Consider the following 14,439-nt stretch of genomic DNA (forward strand, 5'->3'; position numbering starts at 1 on the left):
ATTATATGTACAAATGCATGAAGAAGATACTAATGATACCTACTTTATAGCTGATTTTCTTGGTAGACAGGTTTAAACCCATCAGAGTACGAAAAAAGCTCGGGGCGAGTCAACTTTCGTTGTGAATACCTGAGGCTGTTCAGTTGACTCGCTCGCATCGCTATCGCTCATCTCATACGGTGATGCCGTAGTTTTCAAGAAGAGACCAGTCTTCGATACCACACCAAAGTGGTTATCGATTATTTCGATGCCATTTGATATGTTTGCAGAATCAGGCTCTTGATCGCTACTTGAAGCAACACCCAGGGCTGTTAATGGCGTCATGTGCTGAAGTGCTCCTAGTTCTTTCTCTGTCCAGTGTGGTTCGATACAGAACATAAGATATGAACCTGGGGTCACGATACCTTGGGATGGATTTGGATTATCAATATCTTCGAATGCCTTGATAAATGTTTCAATATCGTCTTGATCATCTTGATCTGGTAGGGAGAACTTCGTCTCAGGGTCAAGGGAAAGGAGTCCCTGTTTGAGGCCCCAGCCACCTCCTCCGCTGACTAAATGCTCATTAGCTTACGCTGATACCTGAATGTTATGAATCACATACGTATTTTATGTAGTCGACAACCGGAAGATATCAACTCGGAGAACATATCCATGCTCTCAAAAGTTAACTTTACTTCCGATTGAGGTGATTCGACTTGAAAGACATTAAAGTTAAGAAGGTCGTACTTCTCCACGACGTGAGGAGGTAAAACCCAACACCATACCCCGATAGGTCCAGGTGAATGCGAGGCATCCTGCTTAAACCTAATGTCAAATATTTTTGGAACGAGATCTTCCAGCTCTTTTGAGGCAGGGGTTGGAAAACCATTGACTTCAACCTGGCGAACGATATTACCAAAGCCGGCAACAATTTTCCGAGGGGGTATTAGGGGTAGTAGAGGAATATGAGGGCGGATGCAGTCAGATATATCGGTGCTGGGACATATCCGCTGTGTCGGCTTCATAAATGTTTGAGGATGGCCTAAGTTCCCAAGTCTATCGCGTTGCCAATGGCTTGCAAATAAGGTAGTGCGTCTTCCAGTCTGGAAAACTGTATTTGCTAAAGGCAATGTAATTTCAAGTGGTCGTATATGTCCAGGAAGAGGTTTTGATAAGAATGAGACCGAGGATTCCGTATCCTGATCAGTGACTGGTTGGAGACCCTCAATATCCCGTAAATCGGGTAAGATGGTGTCTGTTGAGTCATATAATATGGAAAAGCCTGTTTGGGGCTCACCAAATAGTCTCTTTGGTGTGAGTCCATCCGTTACCGCACATAAAGCGCTGAGGCTTTCACATTTGGTGTTTTCGCTATCACCTTGATTAAAGAGAATTCTGAGCAAGTCCTCTATGAAAACCTCATCTCTTAGCCAAGTTGCGAAGTTAGGGGAAGCAAAAACGGCAGCTCCACCATTCGAAATATTGATAGATTTTCTAGGTGAATGATCGAAATGCTTGCTTAATGCTTCTATGACTGCTTGCTACATAGACATTAGTTCCTATAGCAATCCGATGCAAAATGAACTTACTTTAGGGGTTTTCGGCGATAATACGAGACTAATTCTTTGGGTCGACTCAGCTCTAACACTAAATTTCCTCATGCATAGCCTATGGTATCTAGCTAGAGGAAGACGCGTGGATAAACGAGGAAGCATGACTTCCAATCTCAGAAATTTAAGGAATTCGGGCGATAGGTGTTGACTACCTAGGTCCTACATGTAGATAGATGACGAAATGGAGTTTTGGTTTGAGGAAGTATTGCCTTAAACGATTCGTTAACCTCATTATATCGATATCGATAAGCCACTCATACATCTTATGTAAGTACCAAGTAGGTGGGTAAATATTTATAACTTTCCAAAGTCTTTCTCGCAACCGTTACAGATTAATTACCTATTAACTTGAAGTCTTCGATGGTTTCAAAACAATGAAAAGAACATTCAATTCCTAGAATTGTTGGTCGCGGCGTGGCTTTTACCAAGAAAAAAAAGCAATTCAAAAATAAACTTCAGCTGCATTTTGATGAAGCTCCCCACTGCATCTTATCCAATCGCCGTGTCTCTTTTCCTCCGCCTAAGACAATGCTCTTGGACTGGCGCTTAGCCCGAGCTGTGGCTCAGGTACATAATGTAAATCCGGAATCCGCTTAGATGGCTTTCCTTTTCTTACTTCACCGGAGTTTCCTTAACTAAAATCCTTACCCATGGCGGACCTCGTTATCCGTAACCTCACAGCCACTCCACTGGAGCTCAAGCTCGTGGAGCGGTTCGAAGGACAGTCTGTATCTGGCCGCTCAACTCCTCTCGGTAGGATTACCGGCATTTTCAACTCAACTTCTCTTTCACCCAATGTTCGCATCCAAGGCGATGCTCGAGATCGTCGTGATGTTTCGTTCCCCATCGGACCCTTCGAGACCCACACGACGGACATTCGCACGGCTGATCCGGGCAGGGAAGTCATCCGCCTGACCTTCGAGTCAGATGGACACCGGTACCAGGTAGATGTGCCGAGTGCTTCGCAGCGCAGCACGGTCATGACAAAGCTGGACGGTGCTCCTAATGAGTACACGACTATCTACGTTCAATCTGGTAGTTGTCTAGCCATATTTAGCTCAGCTAATCTCTCGAGTTGGATGCGTGAGTTACACGATGAATATCCCCTCTCGGCATTATCCATACCAGGCACCCACAATAGCCCGACCTGCCATGTCGCGCTACCTTCGGTACGATGCCAAGCAGTCAACGTGCGCGACCAATTAGACAACGGCGTACGATTTTTCGACATCCGTGTAAACGTGGGCTCCGACTCTTCGGAGTTTGCGCTCGTACATAGCGCGTTCCCCATATCACTCACGGGAACCAAGTACTTTAAAGACATGCTTGATGTTATCTACTCATTCTTAGAGGCCAATCCGTCTGAGACACTCGTCATGAGCGTAAAACGTGAAGGTACCGGCAGGGGTACTGATCATCAGTTATCCAAGATTTTAAAAGACCGTTACTACGAGGACGGAAGACGATGGTATACGGAGCCACGAATTCCCAAACTTGGTGAGGCGCGAGGAAAAATTGTGCTCCTTCGCCGACACGCCAACGACCCGAGTCTAGATGGCGAATGGGATGGCCGAGGATGGGGACTCGACGCTAGCGTCTGGCCGGACAATTGTGAAGATGGGCTAATTGGAAGCGGCCTTGGTCGTGTACAAGATTTCTACGATATTGACCAGAGCCACAATATACAGAAGAAGCTTGATCTGGCGCGCGGCCACCTCGAACGAGCAGCGGAGCCTGCGTGTCCCATTCCCGGAGTCGAAGGTTACAATGAGGGTACTGCACCACAGCCATTCTTCGTGAATTTCTTGAGTGCTAGCAATTTCTTCAACGCCAACTGCTGGCCCGAGAAGATTGCAGCCAAGGCGAACCCGGCCATCATCGAATATCTCTGCTTACGGCACGGCGAAGATGGTAAGGGGCCAGCGGGTCTAAAGGTAGGAGACGGGAGTACTGGTATAGTAGTTACGGATTGGGTTGGCCAAGATGGTGATTGGGATCTTATTAGATGTATAGTCGGTTGGAACGCAAGACTGCAGCTGAAGCAGTAGTCTTTGGTTTAGCCTGCGAACCTAAGTTACGGGTATCTATAGGCTATTATACTATATTTTGAATAGATATTAGACTTGGCATCAATCACCTATATGACATAGGTATAGATCAATTATCTACAGGAGGAAATTAAGTAACAAATTATCTTAAGCCTGGTACACCGGTGCTGCTAACGGCCCTCCCTTTCGCAACAATGAGTAGGTACCTATATAGTCCGTCTCAAGAAATCAATATTAAAAAATTGGAAAAAAATCCTAAGAATCTAGATGAATGAAGTCAACAACAAAAAGGGGGTTACTATTGCTACTGAGGAAGAGCTGCGGTATATTTATGACTTCATTAGTTGTATAATATGAAAATGTTATACCCGGTAGTGTTGTAATGCATAACTGTGCAGGTGAACCAATGAATTGCACATGTTAGCATACGTGCTGTTTCATACGTCATTCACCACCCAGGCCCTTGTCTTTAATAATGAGCTGTAAGCCCCACTGTAACTAGAAATTACAGCTACACTACAAACACTCAGCTCTCTCCCTAGAATTTACAACCTTCTTAACTTGGAATGTTTGTAAGATGGATTTTTCTAGAGATATTGTGTAACTATTGGCTTACGCCTCCTTTTATTTTCGGACCCGAGCCTTGCCACTTTTGAAGAGACCCCAAATCTCTCTTTCCGGCACATTTTGCGATGCAGGTCATTGAATTCTAGCCTGGCCCGTTTTTTCTTGTTCGTGGCCTCTGTCGCAAATCGCAGATCGCATACCGAGGTTGCCGAGGCTGCGAGATTTCCAAGTTTGTTTTCGGCAGCATTGCTTGACATAATAGCCTTCGAGCCATCGCAACACGGCGCAGACCTAATCTGTTAGTCGACGAAACGGGGGCCCTTAGAGAACTTTAAATAGAGCCAGTACCGGCATTCTAAGACAACGTGCAAAGTTTAATCCCCAAAACGGATGATAGGCGATACGTCTTACACTTCATACATTTCTCTCTTTTTTGTTTTAAGGTATGTTTTATCTCCATTTCTGTCGAATATGGAAACATTATTTCAACCCTAGATTTTATCAATTATGGCAGACGGCAAGAGTAAAAGTCCCCAGCTCCAGCGTCAGCGCCAGGAGCCTTCCAACAGCCCACACAGTTCTCACGGCTCCAAGTTGCCACGTCTAGGACGAAGATGTCATCAAGATCCATGGGATCAAGTACAAACGGCCGATTCTGACTCCAATCTAGGCTCTCGAAAGAATAGCCCGTCCAACAACCCAACTCGCGATACTAAATCTACAACTCCTAGGGGACATAGGCGGGAAGTCTCCATTTCGTCAAGCATAGTATGTCTTGCGCATGTTAACAATCGCCATTCATCACAAGCCGACGAAGACAATGACTAAACTTCTATTTGTCTCTAGGCAAGCCAGGATAGCAGTGATCTGTCCAATCCTCACACTCCACCTCGTACAAATAGAGTCGCACCGAGTAATACTCGGATTCCACGTACAACTAGTGACGATCCCTCTCGCTCTCCATCTGTAGACAACCGAAGTTCACCCCTTAACGATTCAATAAGTCCGGCAAGAGCTGTGGGGACTAATTCGAACATTACATCCCACATTCCTAGGGTACTGGTTTCTAAGAGCGGCCCATCGTACCAGGTCTTTAAACGAAGAGACTTCAGGGCGACAGAGGTCTCCAAGATGGACAACGTCCAGGGGAATGAACAAGTCGCAAACGCGGGTTCCAACTTAAAAGGAACACTAGAAAATGGTGTTATGAATGAGGATGTTAAACTACAAGCTCAAAATGTCGACGAGCTCGTGAAGGGATCTCACGACTTCCCCGATCATGAAAGAAGCATCATTTCTATGGAAGGCAGCGATGCTACTACAATTGTCGGCGTAGAAAGCACAGCGGATGTTGACGGGACGAATGGAGCAAGCTATGCCTCTGTCCTTAAATCTGATCTGAACGACGAGGGTGAAAGAATAGAGGATTCGCCTCCTAGGCGTGGCCTGAATGCACAAGACGATGACGACTCGTATCCCGAGTTGGATGATATGACGCTGGACGAAATCCACATCCCTCCTAGGCCAAACGCGAACGGCGGCATTCGATGGGCTCCGTGGAATGTACCCCTAAAACGCAGGCTGCAGACGCTTGTCGTGCTTATGCACTGCATGTGCATAGCGTTGACGGTCTCTATCTTTTTCGCTCTTTCTGCTAACCCCTTCGTGTGGCCGTTATTACTCATATATCTTCTACATTGCTTAAGCTCAAAAGCTGCTACAGATGGAAAGCTCAAGTATCGATCCGAATGGTTCCGCAAGAGCTATCTATGGCATCTCTTTGCGGGCTACTTCCCAGCTAAACTCTACAAGACCCATGATCTGCCACCTACACGGAAGTATATCTTCGGCTATCACCCTCATGGTATTATTTCCCACGGCGCTTGGGTAGCATTTGGTACCGATGCTTTAGGATTCTCGGATAAATTTCCTGGCATTACAAACAGTTTACTCACCTTGGACTCGAACTTCCGTATTCCACTCTATCGCGAATACATCCTTGCTGCTGGTGTACGATCGGTCTCGAAAGAGTCCATTGTTAACATTCTAAGTAAAGGTGGTCCAAACGGAGAGGGCATGGGCCGTGGTGTGACTATTGTTATCGGAGGTGCTCGAGAATCCCTCGAAGCGCAGCCGGGGCAGTTGCGACTGATTCTAAAGGAACGTAAGGGTTTTGTCAAGATCGCAGTCAGGACGGGCGCTGACCTAGTACCTGTGCTGGCATTTGGCGAAAACAACCTCTACGACCAGCTACATCCTAAGGAGCATCCCATGGTACACAAGATTCAAATGTTCATCCTTAAGGTGTGGAAATTTACCCTTCCTTTCTTACATGGACGAGGGATCTTCAACTACGATGTAGGCCTTATGCCTTATCGTCGTCCGTTAAATATTGTGGTCGGAGCCCCAATCAAGGTCACGCAATCGAATTCTGTTGACCAGGAGGAGATCAACCGACTACATGATTTGTACGTGACCGAGCTAGAGAAGCTATGGGATCGATACAAGGATGAGTTCTCCCCTGACAGGAAGGAAGAGATGCAAATATTGCCCTAGAACATGGCTTTGTGTAGGGTTATTCGATAGGCGTTTCCTATGTGCTCTTGAATATAATTAGACTTAGACTTACAGGCTCGCGCAAGGTGCGTGAGGGATAATCTAATTGTTACCACTGTTCAACTTACGTCGCAGAATAGACGGGTATGCGATATGGCTTCGGAAATAACTCACATTGCGGCCAGTGTCTGAATAGTCTGTCTTATTCGTGGTATTTTAAGTAGGCTATCGACTAGACCGTGACTTTATCAGCAGATACACTGCTACGGTGAGACTATGGGCTCAGCCCACCTCATCCTAAGGACAATTAGAATGTGTCCACACTATACGAATATTTATAAGTAGTAGAATCATACATTAGGTATTTAATTGGAGGACGATATATTGATATTATGTAGGACCTAAATCTAGAACGGGAAATATTGGGAAATTTTGAGATTACGTCAAGTTATGCAAGTCGCAATTTGAAATTAGAGACGGCGTTTTTTGGAGGATTGTGGGCAGAGCTCAGTTGATATTTACCGTGCAGCCGTGCTGCTGGCTTGGAAATTTATGAAGGAGATCAAGATTTGAAATGTTCAGGCGAATGGGAGGACTGGATAACCCCGGATTTGCTCGGCGCCCCACACCAAGCTTTGATTTCTCCAAATCGAAAAAGTCACAAGCTGTAGAGTTTCAACGGTGAGCGACGTTGGAGGCCTGAGCAACTTTCTAGATCTCCACTTAGCTCTAGCTCTAGCTAACTCTAAACAGGGGGGAATCTCTAGATTTTAGATTTTAGATTTTTTGGAGATGTTTAGAGATATTCGTTTATGAGAATGGAGCATTAAGAATATTCTTTAATTCGACATTGAAGGATATGCGACCGAATCTGATAATATAGTCCATAGATGAGCGCAACAGTTGTCTCCGGGCGATCGCCAAAGAAGCGAGTCCTCCATCTCTAATACGGCTCCGAGTAAAATATTCCAACCCGAAGGCACTTATCCGTTTCGGGGACGGGGTGGACCGGCAGACCGAAAGCCGATCTTGCAGTGTCTCCGGGGTGTTTTATGTCGACTTCATACCTGCGGCACACATTTTGGTACTGTAACTGTATGAGTTGGCACATGTCAATGTTATCCTCGCCCTGTCTGGACTGGGCTATTTGAAAAGCACGGCTCATGGGCATATTCTCATATCGTGACCAAATCTTCCACGGACATCTGTGCTGGGTTCCGAGGACTCCGATGACAATGCACGTATGGTTAGGCAGATAAGCATTGGCGTATACCTATTATCTAGTATGCCTAACAACGTTGATTCATTCTCCTAATTTTGCGGACTGTCTTGGATGATATATACCGGGTAGTGTATCTATCCGCGGGAACGGGATGGCGAGAGCACGGCATGTTTTAAACACACCCGTGAGTACTGGATTCATGTCGTGCTCGCCCAAAGACGAAAACCTTGAGAACAATGACGATCTCTCGGTCTTCAAATTCGATATGGGATACTCTGGTGATCCCCAGCAGTAGCTATAGTGTTTCTATCAACTGGAGGAAGGCTAGGATATGGGTCGTCGAGTTGAAAATCAACGGCAAGCACAAGATAGCCTACCATAATATTATAAAATATTGTCCTATCCTTAATGATGATGTACTAGATAGTTCAAAATATGAAAAATAACCTCTTATATAATCATATAAATACATCTAAAGTGAATGGGGCGAAGGGATGATGTAGGAAATCTAACTAGACAGTATTTATACAGTTAAAAGTGATAGCAATACTGTGCATGTGATAGATCGTACATAAAATGGTACCCACAATTGCACATCTGAGGCTGTTTGTGCATAAAACAACGCGGATACAAGTTTAATCGCGAGTAATTCCAGAGGATCCATGACTCCCTCAAACCGCTGCACACATCAACTTCTATTGTTTTTAATCGCCAAGGCCAGGTCGCCAGGTCATAAAAGGGGTACTGTTCAGGTTTTATGTACCCAAACTTGATCGACACCAGGTAGAGTTGACAACTTCGGAGACTTTGGAGACTTTAAACTGGGGGACTAGGGGATCCATTAGGGGACATTAGGGAAGATTAGGGGACATTAGGGGGGTGATTTGTACGGCATGATGCCTGCCGGGTTTCTATGGTTTCTGTGGTTTCTGTGGTCCATTTGCATGTATTACTTCACGCCGTCCTAACCGTACACTAACTTCCTATTACAACTTGGAAAAAAATATGTCTTCTCCTTTGTCCAACTATCATCCATCTCAACGACGTTTGCCCACTCTTTCTTCACCGCCTCAGCCAACGACATTGTCTGTTAATAGTGTACTGGCACCCAATTCCACCAATCTCGATTTCTCCAATCCCTCCTCAGCATCGTCTGCCACCACCAGCTTCAAGGTAGACTGGTTGTCAGATGGTGCCAACTCTTCCTCTGCCAACGCCGCCGGTCGCCGTCCCGAGGATATCGAGATGGATTCAATAGCTGCTCCCACCGGCCATCGTCGCCGTCGGAGCACACTTACAGCTAACCCGAACCCCGGCCAACCCTCCAATTCGCGAACTTCGCGACCACGTGCAACCAGCATTAAGAACCCTGGTGACCTGGAAGTAAAGATTTCCGAAGAAAATCGTAGCCGGGACGCGTCTCGATCGGAAAGCAAGGACGAAGATAGCCTGTCAGAGGAGGATTTACATGACGATGAAGAGACGGGCTTGACGAAGAAGGATAAGCGAAGGAAGCAGGCCAAGCGACGACGAAATACCAGATTAGACCAGCGAATCGCAAGAGACAGAATCACAGATGAGGAACGAAAGGAGGCAGACCAGAATGTCTTCAGGAAATTGGTCATTAATGCTATCCTTATAGGCCTCTGGTATCTGTTCTCGTTGTCAATCTCTTTAGTAAGTCAATTGTTTCTCTTTTCTCTTTATGCCACGCGACGAGATGAAGCTTCGTTTACTAACAATAACCCCCTTTCTAGTATAACAAATGGATGTTCGATTCCGGCCAACTCAACTTTGCGTTTCCCTTATTCACGACCGCGACGCACATGCTCGTACAATTTTCCCTTGCTAGTCTAGTATTATTCTTCGTACCCTCCTTACGGCCCTACCATGCGCAGTACAACTCCGACCTGGGCCGGTCGAGACACGAGGCTGAGCCTGAGCGTCCGATTATGACCAAGCTGTTTTATTTGACGAGAATTGGACCGTGTGGTGCGGCCACGGGGTTGGATATTGGACTAGGAAACACTTCCTTGAAGTTCATCACCCTTACTTTCTACAGTAGGTCATAACGCACAGTATATGACGAGAACCAAACTAACACGATTGTAGCTATGTGCAAATCCTCTTCCCTAGCTTTTGTACTCATCTTCGCCTTCGCCTTCCGCCTCGAAACTCCTACGTGGAAGCTAGTAGCTATCATTGCAACTATGACTGGTGGTGTAGTGATGATGGTAGCAGGCGAGATAGAATTCGAACTGGGAGGTTTTATCCTAGTCATATCCGCCGCTTTCTTCTCCGGCTTCCGCTGGGGTCTCACACAAATCCTATTACTCCGAAACCCGGCCACTTCAAATCCATTCTCTAGCATTTTCTTCCTCGCGCCTGTCATGTTCCTTACTCTGATCGTCATCGCGGTACCTGTCGAGGGTTTCTTCGAATTGATCGAGGGATTGAAAGCGTTAAGCGAGGAGTGGGGTCCTCTCAGGACTCCCCTGATTCTCCTTTTCCCAGGTACCATCGCCTTCTTAATGACGGCTAGCGAGTTCGCTCTACTGCAGCGAAGCAGCGTCGTCACACTTTCCATTGCTGGTATCTTCAAGGAGGTTGTCACGATCTCGGCCGCAGCGTTGGTTTTCGATGATAAGCTTACTCCTATCAACATCTCTGGCTTAGTTGTGACAATTGCTGCTATCGGAGCTTACAATTGGATCAAGCTGTCTAAGATGCGCAGTGATGCTCAGCTAGACGCCCATAACAAAGGCTATCAACAAGCGCAGTCTGGTTCGTCGAGCGAAGTCGAACGCGGAAGCGATTCTGACGAGGAAGAAACCGGACTTCTAGCCCACGACGACGCGAGCGGTGTCGAAGACAATCTGCTTACGGCTGATGGAGATGCCATACCGAACTCGAGACCTTCAAGTTCCACCGAACCCCATCGGACGGAGCGTTCTCGAGAGGATTGATCTCAGCTAATTTTTCGTTTGTAAAAGACTGTTCAAATAGATGTGCGGGGAATATAAGGCGCAATTGTATATGTGTACGGAATTATAGCATACTTGGAAACGGTGTCTGTGTGGCAAGGCTGTGAATATTTAAAAAGTCAAAGGGGGCAAATCAACCATTCACGTAGGAGGTCAAGGCTGCATTAGGGGGTACATGAAAAGAGTCCCGGCTTAGGGGGAGGAGGCCCATGCATAGCCTACCTAGGTGTCTATCTGTCAGATGAGGAAGCCAGTTGGATGTATGTGAGGCAAGCAGATGCACCGCATCTAAGGCTTGAGGTGAGAGGATGGGAGGAAGATATGGGAACAAAGTGAAGCAGGTCAAGGCAACTATGGCCTAGCTAGGTAGGATGAGATCAAATAAGGAAACAAGATACCCCGAATACAAATACAGAAGATTGGCACATCTAAACACTTTGGACTTGGGCAAAAAAGCTGGCTTCCAGGTTGGTAGGCTGTTTAATGTCTTTAAGGATATCGAATCCTTCCATAGGTATACGCGGACGATTACAGGTGGCTGGACGGTCATACAGAGCCCAGATTGTACACGGATTGTAAGAACTGATGGAATACAATATCGTATCATCTTCACCTGACATAGAGCATATCAGGACCGTGTTCTCAACGGGGTTTAATTATACGTCATGCTCCCTGGTGTCTAAATCGAGGCTTTTCATTAATAATCTGAGTTTCCTCAACGCCCAACACTAAAACAAAGCACCCCGAACCCAGCAACACAAAGGCTATGCGGGTAGTATCATCTTGTAGCCAACCTAGGTATATACTAATTCGTACCCCTTATACCTAGGTAATTAACCCAACAGCTTAAGTCCACCCTTGGTCTTCTGGCCCGGCTTATGCACACCCGCAGCCGCAGGGCCAAGATGGGGCTCGAAGCTTCCTTCCCGCTTACCTCCGCCGCCGGACCCATTACCGTTTCCTCCACCGCGGTTCTTGTTCTTCCAATTCTTGTTCTTGTTGTTCTTGTTCCAGCGGTTATTGTCCTTCTGTGCGGTGGGCTTGATCTCGGTCGTGCTCTTGCGCACGACGACGGGGTGCGATTGGATGTACTTCCCGTTCATCTCCTTCGCGGCTGAGAAGAACTCGTCCGGGTCGCTGAAGGATACGAACCCGTACCCTTTCGACTTCGCGGTTACTTTGTCTCGGATCACACGCGCTTTTTGCAAAGACTTCCATTGCGAGAAGGCTTTGTATAGCGACTCGTCGGTCGTCTCGCCTGCTAGGTTGCCTACGAACAGACGCAGGTGCGAGGGGTCCCATTCTAGTAGCGTGTCGTCCGTCCACTTCTGCCCGCCGCCGGACCGCACTACGGTTTTCTTCTTGTCGGTGCTTGTTGCTGCGGCGTTGGCTCCCACTGCTGCTGCTGCTGCCGTGGCGCTCGGCTCTGCGCTGTATGTCGTCGTGGTCGTTGTGCCGCCGTTCGCGTACCCGCCACCCCGACCGTTGGACGTGGGTACCGCTGCCGTTGCTCCTGGCGCGCCGGGACCCTCCTTAGTGGGGTCCTTCACGTACGCGCTCTGCCATTGCGCGATCTGCGCCGCCATGTCGGGGTCATAGTCGTCGTTGGTACGCGCTTGTGCGGGCGCCGGGAACGGGTTGCGGATTTGTGGCGGCGCAGCGTACGATGTGGCCGGGGGAGCGGCTTGCGGCTGTCCGCTGTAGTAGCTCGGCTGCGATTGGTATCCGCTCTGTTGATGGTGCTGCTGGTGTTGCTGCCCGGGGTACTGGTACGGGTTCGCGGAGGCGGACTGCTGGTACCCGCTGTTCATGGAGGGGGGCCGCGAGTACGGCTGCTGGTACGAGGAGCCGCCATATTGGTTGTGGTGGTGGTGGGCGGTGGTGGGCGCGCCGGAGTACGCGGGTGCTGCGTAGGGAGCGCCTGTCGCGGCGCCGGGGCTCGGGGTGTGGGTTGGGGGAGGCGCGGGCGAGAAGGCGGGCTTGAAGCCGGATACGCGCGAGGGCGGTGGGCGCGGCGGGAGCGACGAGTTCGAGCCTGGAGGAGGCGGATAGGACATGATGAATTTTGCTGTGCGCCCGACGAAAGGTGGTGTGTGTGTATTTCGGGTTCAACACGTACCTATGAGACTTGCTCGTCTCTTGTTCCCTTGTTCCTAAGGTCTCTCTATTTTATTGAGAAGGCTGTGGGTTTGGATTGACGTGTTTATTGAGAGTGGTATTATACGTGATTATATTCTCGAGTGGTGAACGACGTATTGATTTCTCTAATGGGCTGGCGGTTGCTAGTTGATGAACGGTTGATATTGAAGTTCGACGCTCTTCAAGATTTTAGATATTAGCTAGGATAACCTAATTGATTAAGGTTCCCTACCGCCTGTGGCGCATGACGAACGTGGCTAGGTGGGACTGTGGCTGGTAACATGGTTGAACATCACTTTGAACTTTAGGTGGGGGTTCACAAATTCTGCACAGTACAACTTTCAAATTCCAATAGGGTGCTTCAAGATTATAAAGACTTCCAGGTTTACAACTATCTATACTGTGATATTCACATGAATTATTAACACAATTGGTCTCTACTCAGCAATCACTGTTTACATATAAATACCATTATCTTTAATGTACATAGTACATAACAGCAAAAGCTCTTACTCTATCTCCCGACTTTCGGTTGAATGCCAAGATCACAACCCACTTGCATAAGCAAAATAAGGCCGCTAAAACATAATAGTTTCGAGGCCCGCAAATCCGCGTAAAGGGCCGACGAATATCCCCCACGATTGGTCCTAGGCTGTTCATTTATTGCCCAATTCGCCGGTTAGTACAATGAGACATTTTGTTGCAGCCTCGCATAGGCGAGCGGGATCTACGTCTGTGAGAAGTTCTTATTGTTCCACAGCAGCCACGCTCGGCCGGTTTTTGCGCCGCTCACGGAGCCCCTCTGGACGCTTGTGGCAGGTTTGGGTAAGATCCTTCACGATATCTTCGCTCTTCGGGACTAGATGCACCAAGTGTAAATGATACTACATACTAGTAACTACTAACTAGGTACCTACTGACCTACCTATGTAGTTACACAACGACTTTATCAGGCTAAGCCACACGTTGCTTGTCGGCTTCCCACAGCAATTATTAAGGACAGCCCCTTATTGTAAGTGACTAGGGTGCTATCGCATTCCGGTGTCTCCGTATTCCGACGGTGCCAATGTCTCATATACCTAGCCGTCAGCGGGCTGGCTTGTCTAGACGCTTCCTAATTGCTAAGCGTTCTGGTAAGCATACATACGTCTACCTAGGTAGGTAGCATTTTGCTAGTAGTGTGAATAACTGACTACCTAGGTAATGTCTCCTAACTTGTTAAGATCGGGAACGTTGTCCAGTAATACATGAGAGCAAACCCACCAACCTTGTTGAATCCGGAGAAATCAGGCTGATAAATGATACGGCTGAACAAGCAGGTATATTAC

At 47.5% G+C, this 14,439-nt stretch overlaps 5 protein-coding genes across 5 annotated transcripts; 3 read left to right on the forward strand and 2 right to left on the reverse strand.

The window, feature by feature from the left end:
- Positions 1 to 15: 15 nt before the first annotated feature.
- GGS22DRAFT_67611 (uncharacterized protein) lies at positions 16 to 1,913 on the reverse strand. Its single transcript, XM_047967764.1, has 4 exons — positions 1,856 to 1,913; positions 1,572 to 1,804; positions 605 to 1,523; positions 16 to 554 (listed from the first exon to the last, which is right to left on the reverse strand). Exons 2-4 carry the CDS (start codon positions 1,695 to 1,697, stop codon positions 82 to 84), a joined length of 1,518 nt encoding a protein of 505 aa, XP_047822962.1. The 5' UTR covers positions 1,698 to 1,804; positions 1,856 to 1,913; the 3' UTR covers positions 16 to 81.
- A 12-nt stretch (positions 1,914 to 1,925) lies between these two features.
- Positions 1,926 to 3,896, forward strand: GGS22DRAFT_153200 (PLC-like phosphodiesterase). Its single transcript, XM_047959812.1, has one exon. The coding sequence runs from the start codon at positions 2,246 to 2,248 to the stop codon at positions 3,641 to 3,643; it is 1,398 nt and encodes a 465-aa protein (XP_047822963.1). The 5' UTR covers positions 1,926 to 2,245; the 3' UTR covers positions 3,644 to 3,896.
- Positions 3,897 to 5,540: 1,644 nt separating this feature from the next.
- Positions 5,541 to 6,948, forward strand: GGS22DRAFT_153202 (diacylglycerol acyltransferase). Its single transcript, XM_047959813.1, has one exon. The coding sequence runs from the start codon at positions 5,702 to 5,704 to the stop codon at positions 6,764 to 6,766; it is 1,065 nt and encodes a 354-aa protein (XP_047822964.1). The 5' UTR covers positions 5,541 to 5,701; the 3' UTR covers positions 6,767 to 6,948.
- Positions 6,949 to 9,233: 2,285 nt separating this feature from the next.
- GGS22DRAFT_177726 (TPT-domain-containing protein) lies at positions 9,234 to 10,954 on the forward strand (the record flags this gene model as incomplete). The annotated part of the gene is made up of 3 exons (XM_047963533.1): positions 9,234 to 9,665; positions 9,746 to 10,049; positions 10,101 to 10,954. 3 exons carry the CDS (start codon positions 9,234 to 9,236, stop codon positions 10,952 to 10,954), a joined length of 1,590 nt encoding a protein of 529 aa, XP_047822965.1.
- A 632-nt stretch (positions 10,955 to 11,586) lies between these two features.
- On the reverse strand, positions 11,587 to 13,281 carry GGS22DRAFT_153207 (RNA-binding domain-containing protein). Its single transcript, XM_047959814.1, has one exon. The coding sequence runs from the start codon at positions 13,027 to 13,029 to the stop codon at positions 11,806 to 11,808; it is 1,224 nt and encodes a 407-aa protein (XP_047822966.1). The 5' UTR covers positions 13,030 to 13,281; the 3' UTR covers positions 11,587 to 11,805.
- Between the last annotated feature and the right edge of the window lie 1,158 nt (positions 13,282 to 14,439).

Source organism: Annulohypoxylon maeteangense, assembly GCF_022496945.1.
Source record: "Annulohypoxylon maeteangense strain CBS 123835 unplaced genomic scaffold GGS22scaffold_2, whole genome shotgun sequence".
Classification (NCBI taxonomy): Eukaryota; Fungi; Ascomycota; class Sordariomycetes; order Xylariales; family Hypoxylaceae; genus Annulohypoxylon; species Annulohypoxylon maeteangense.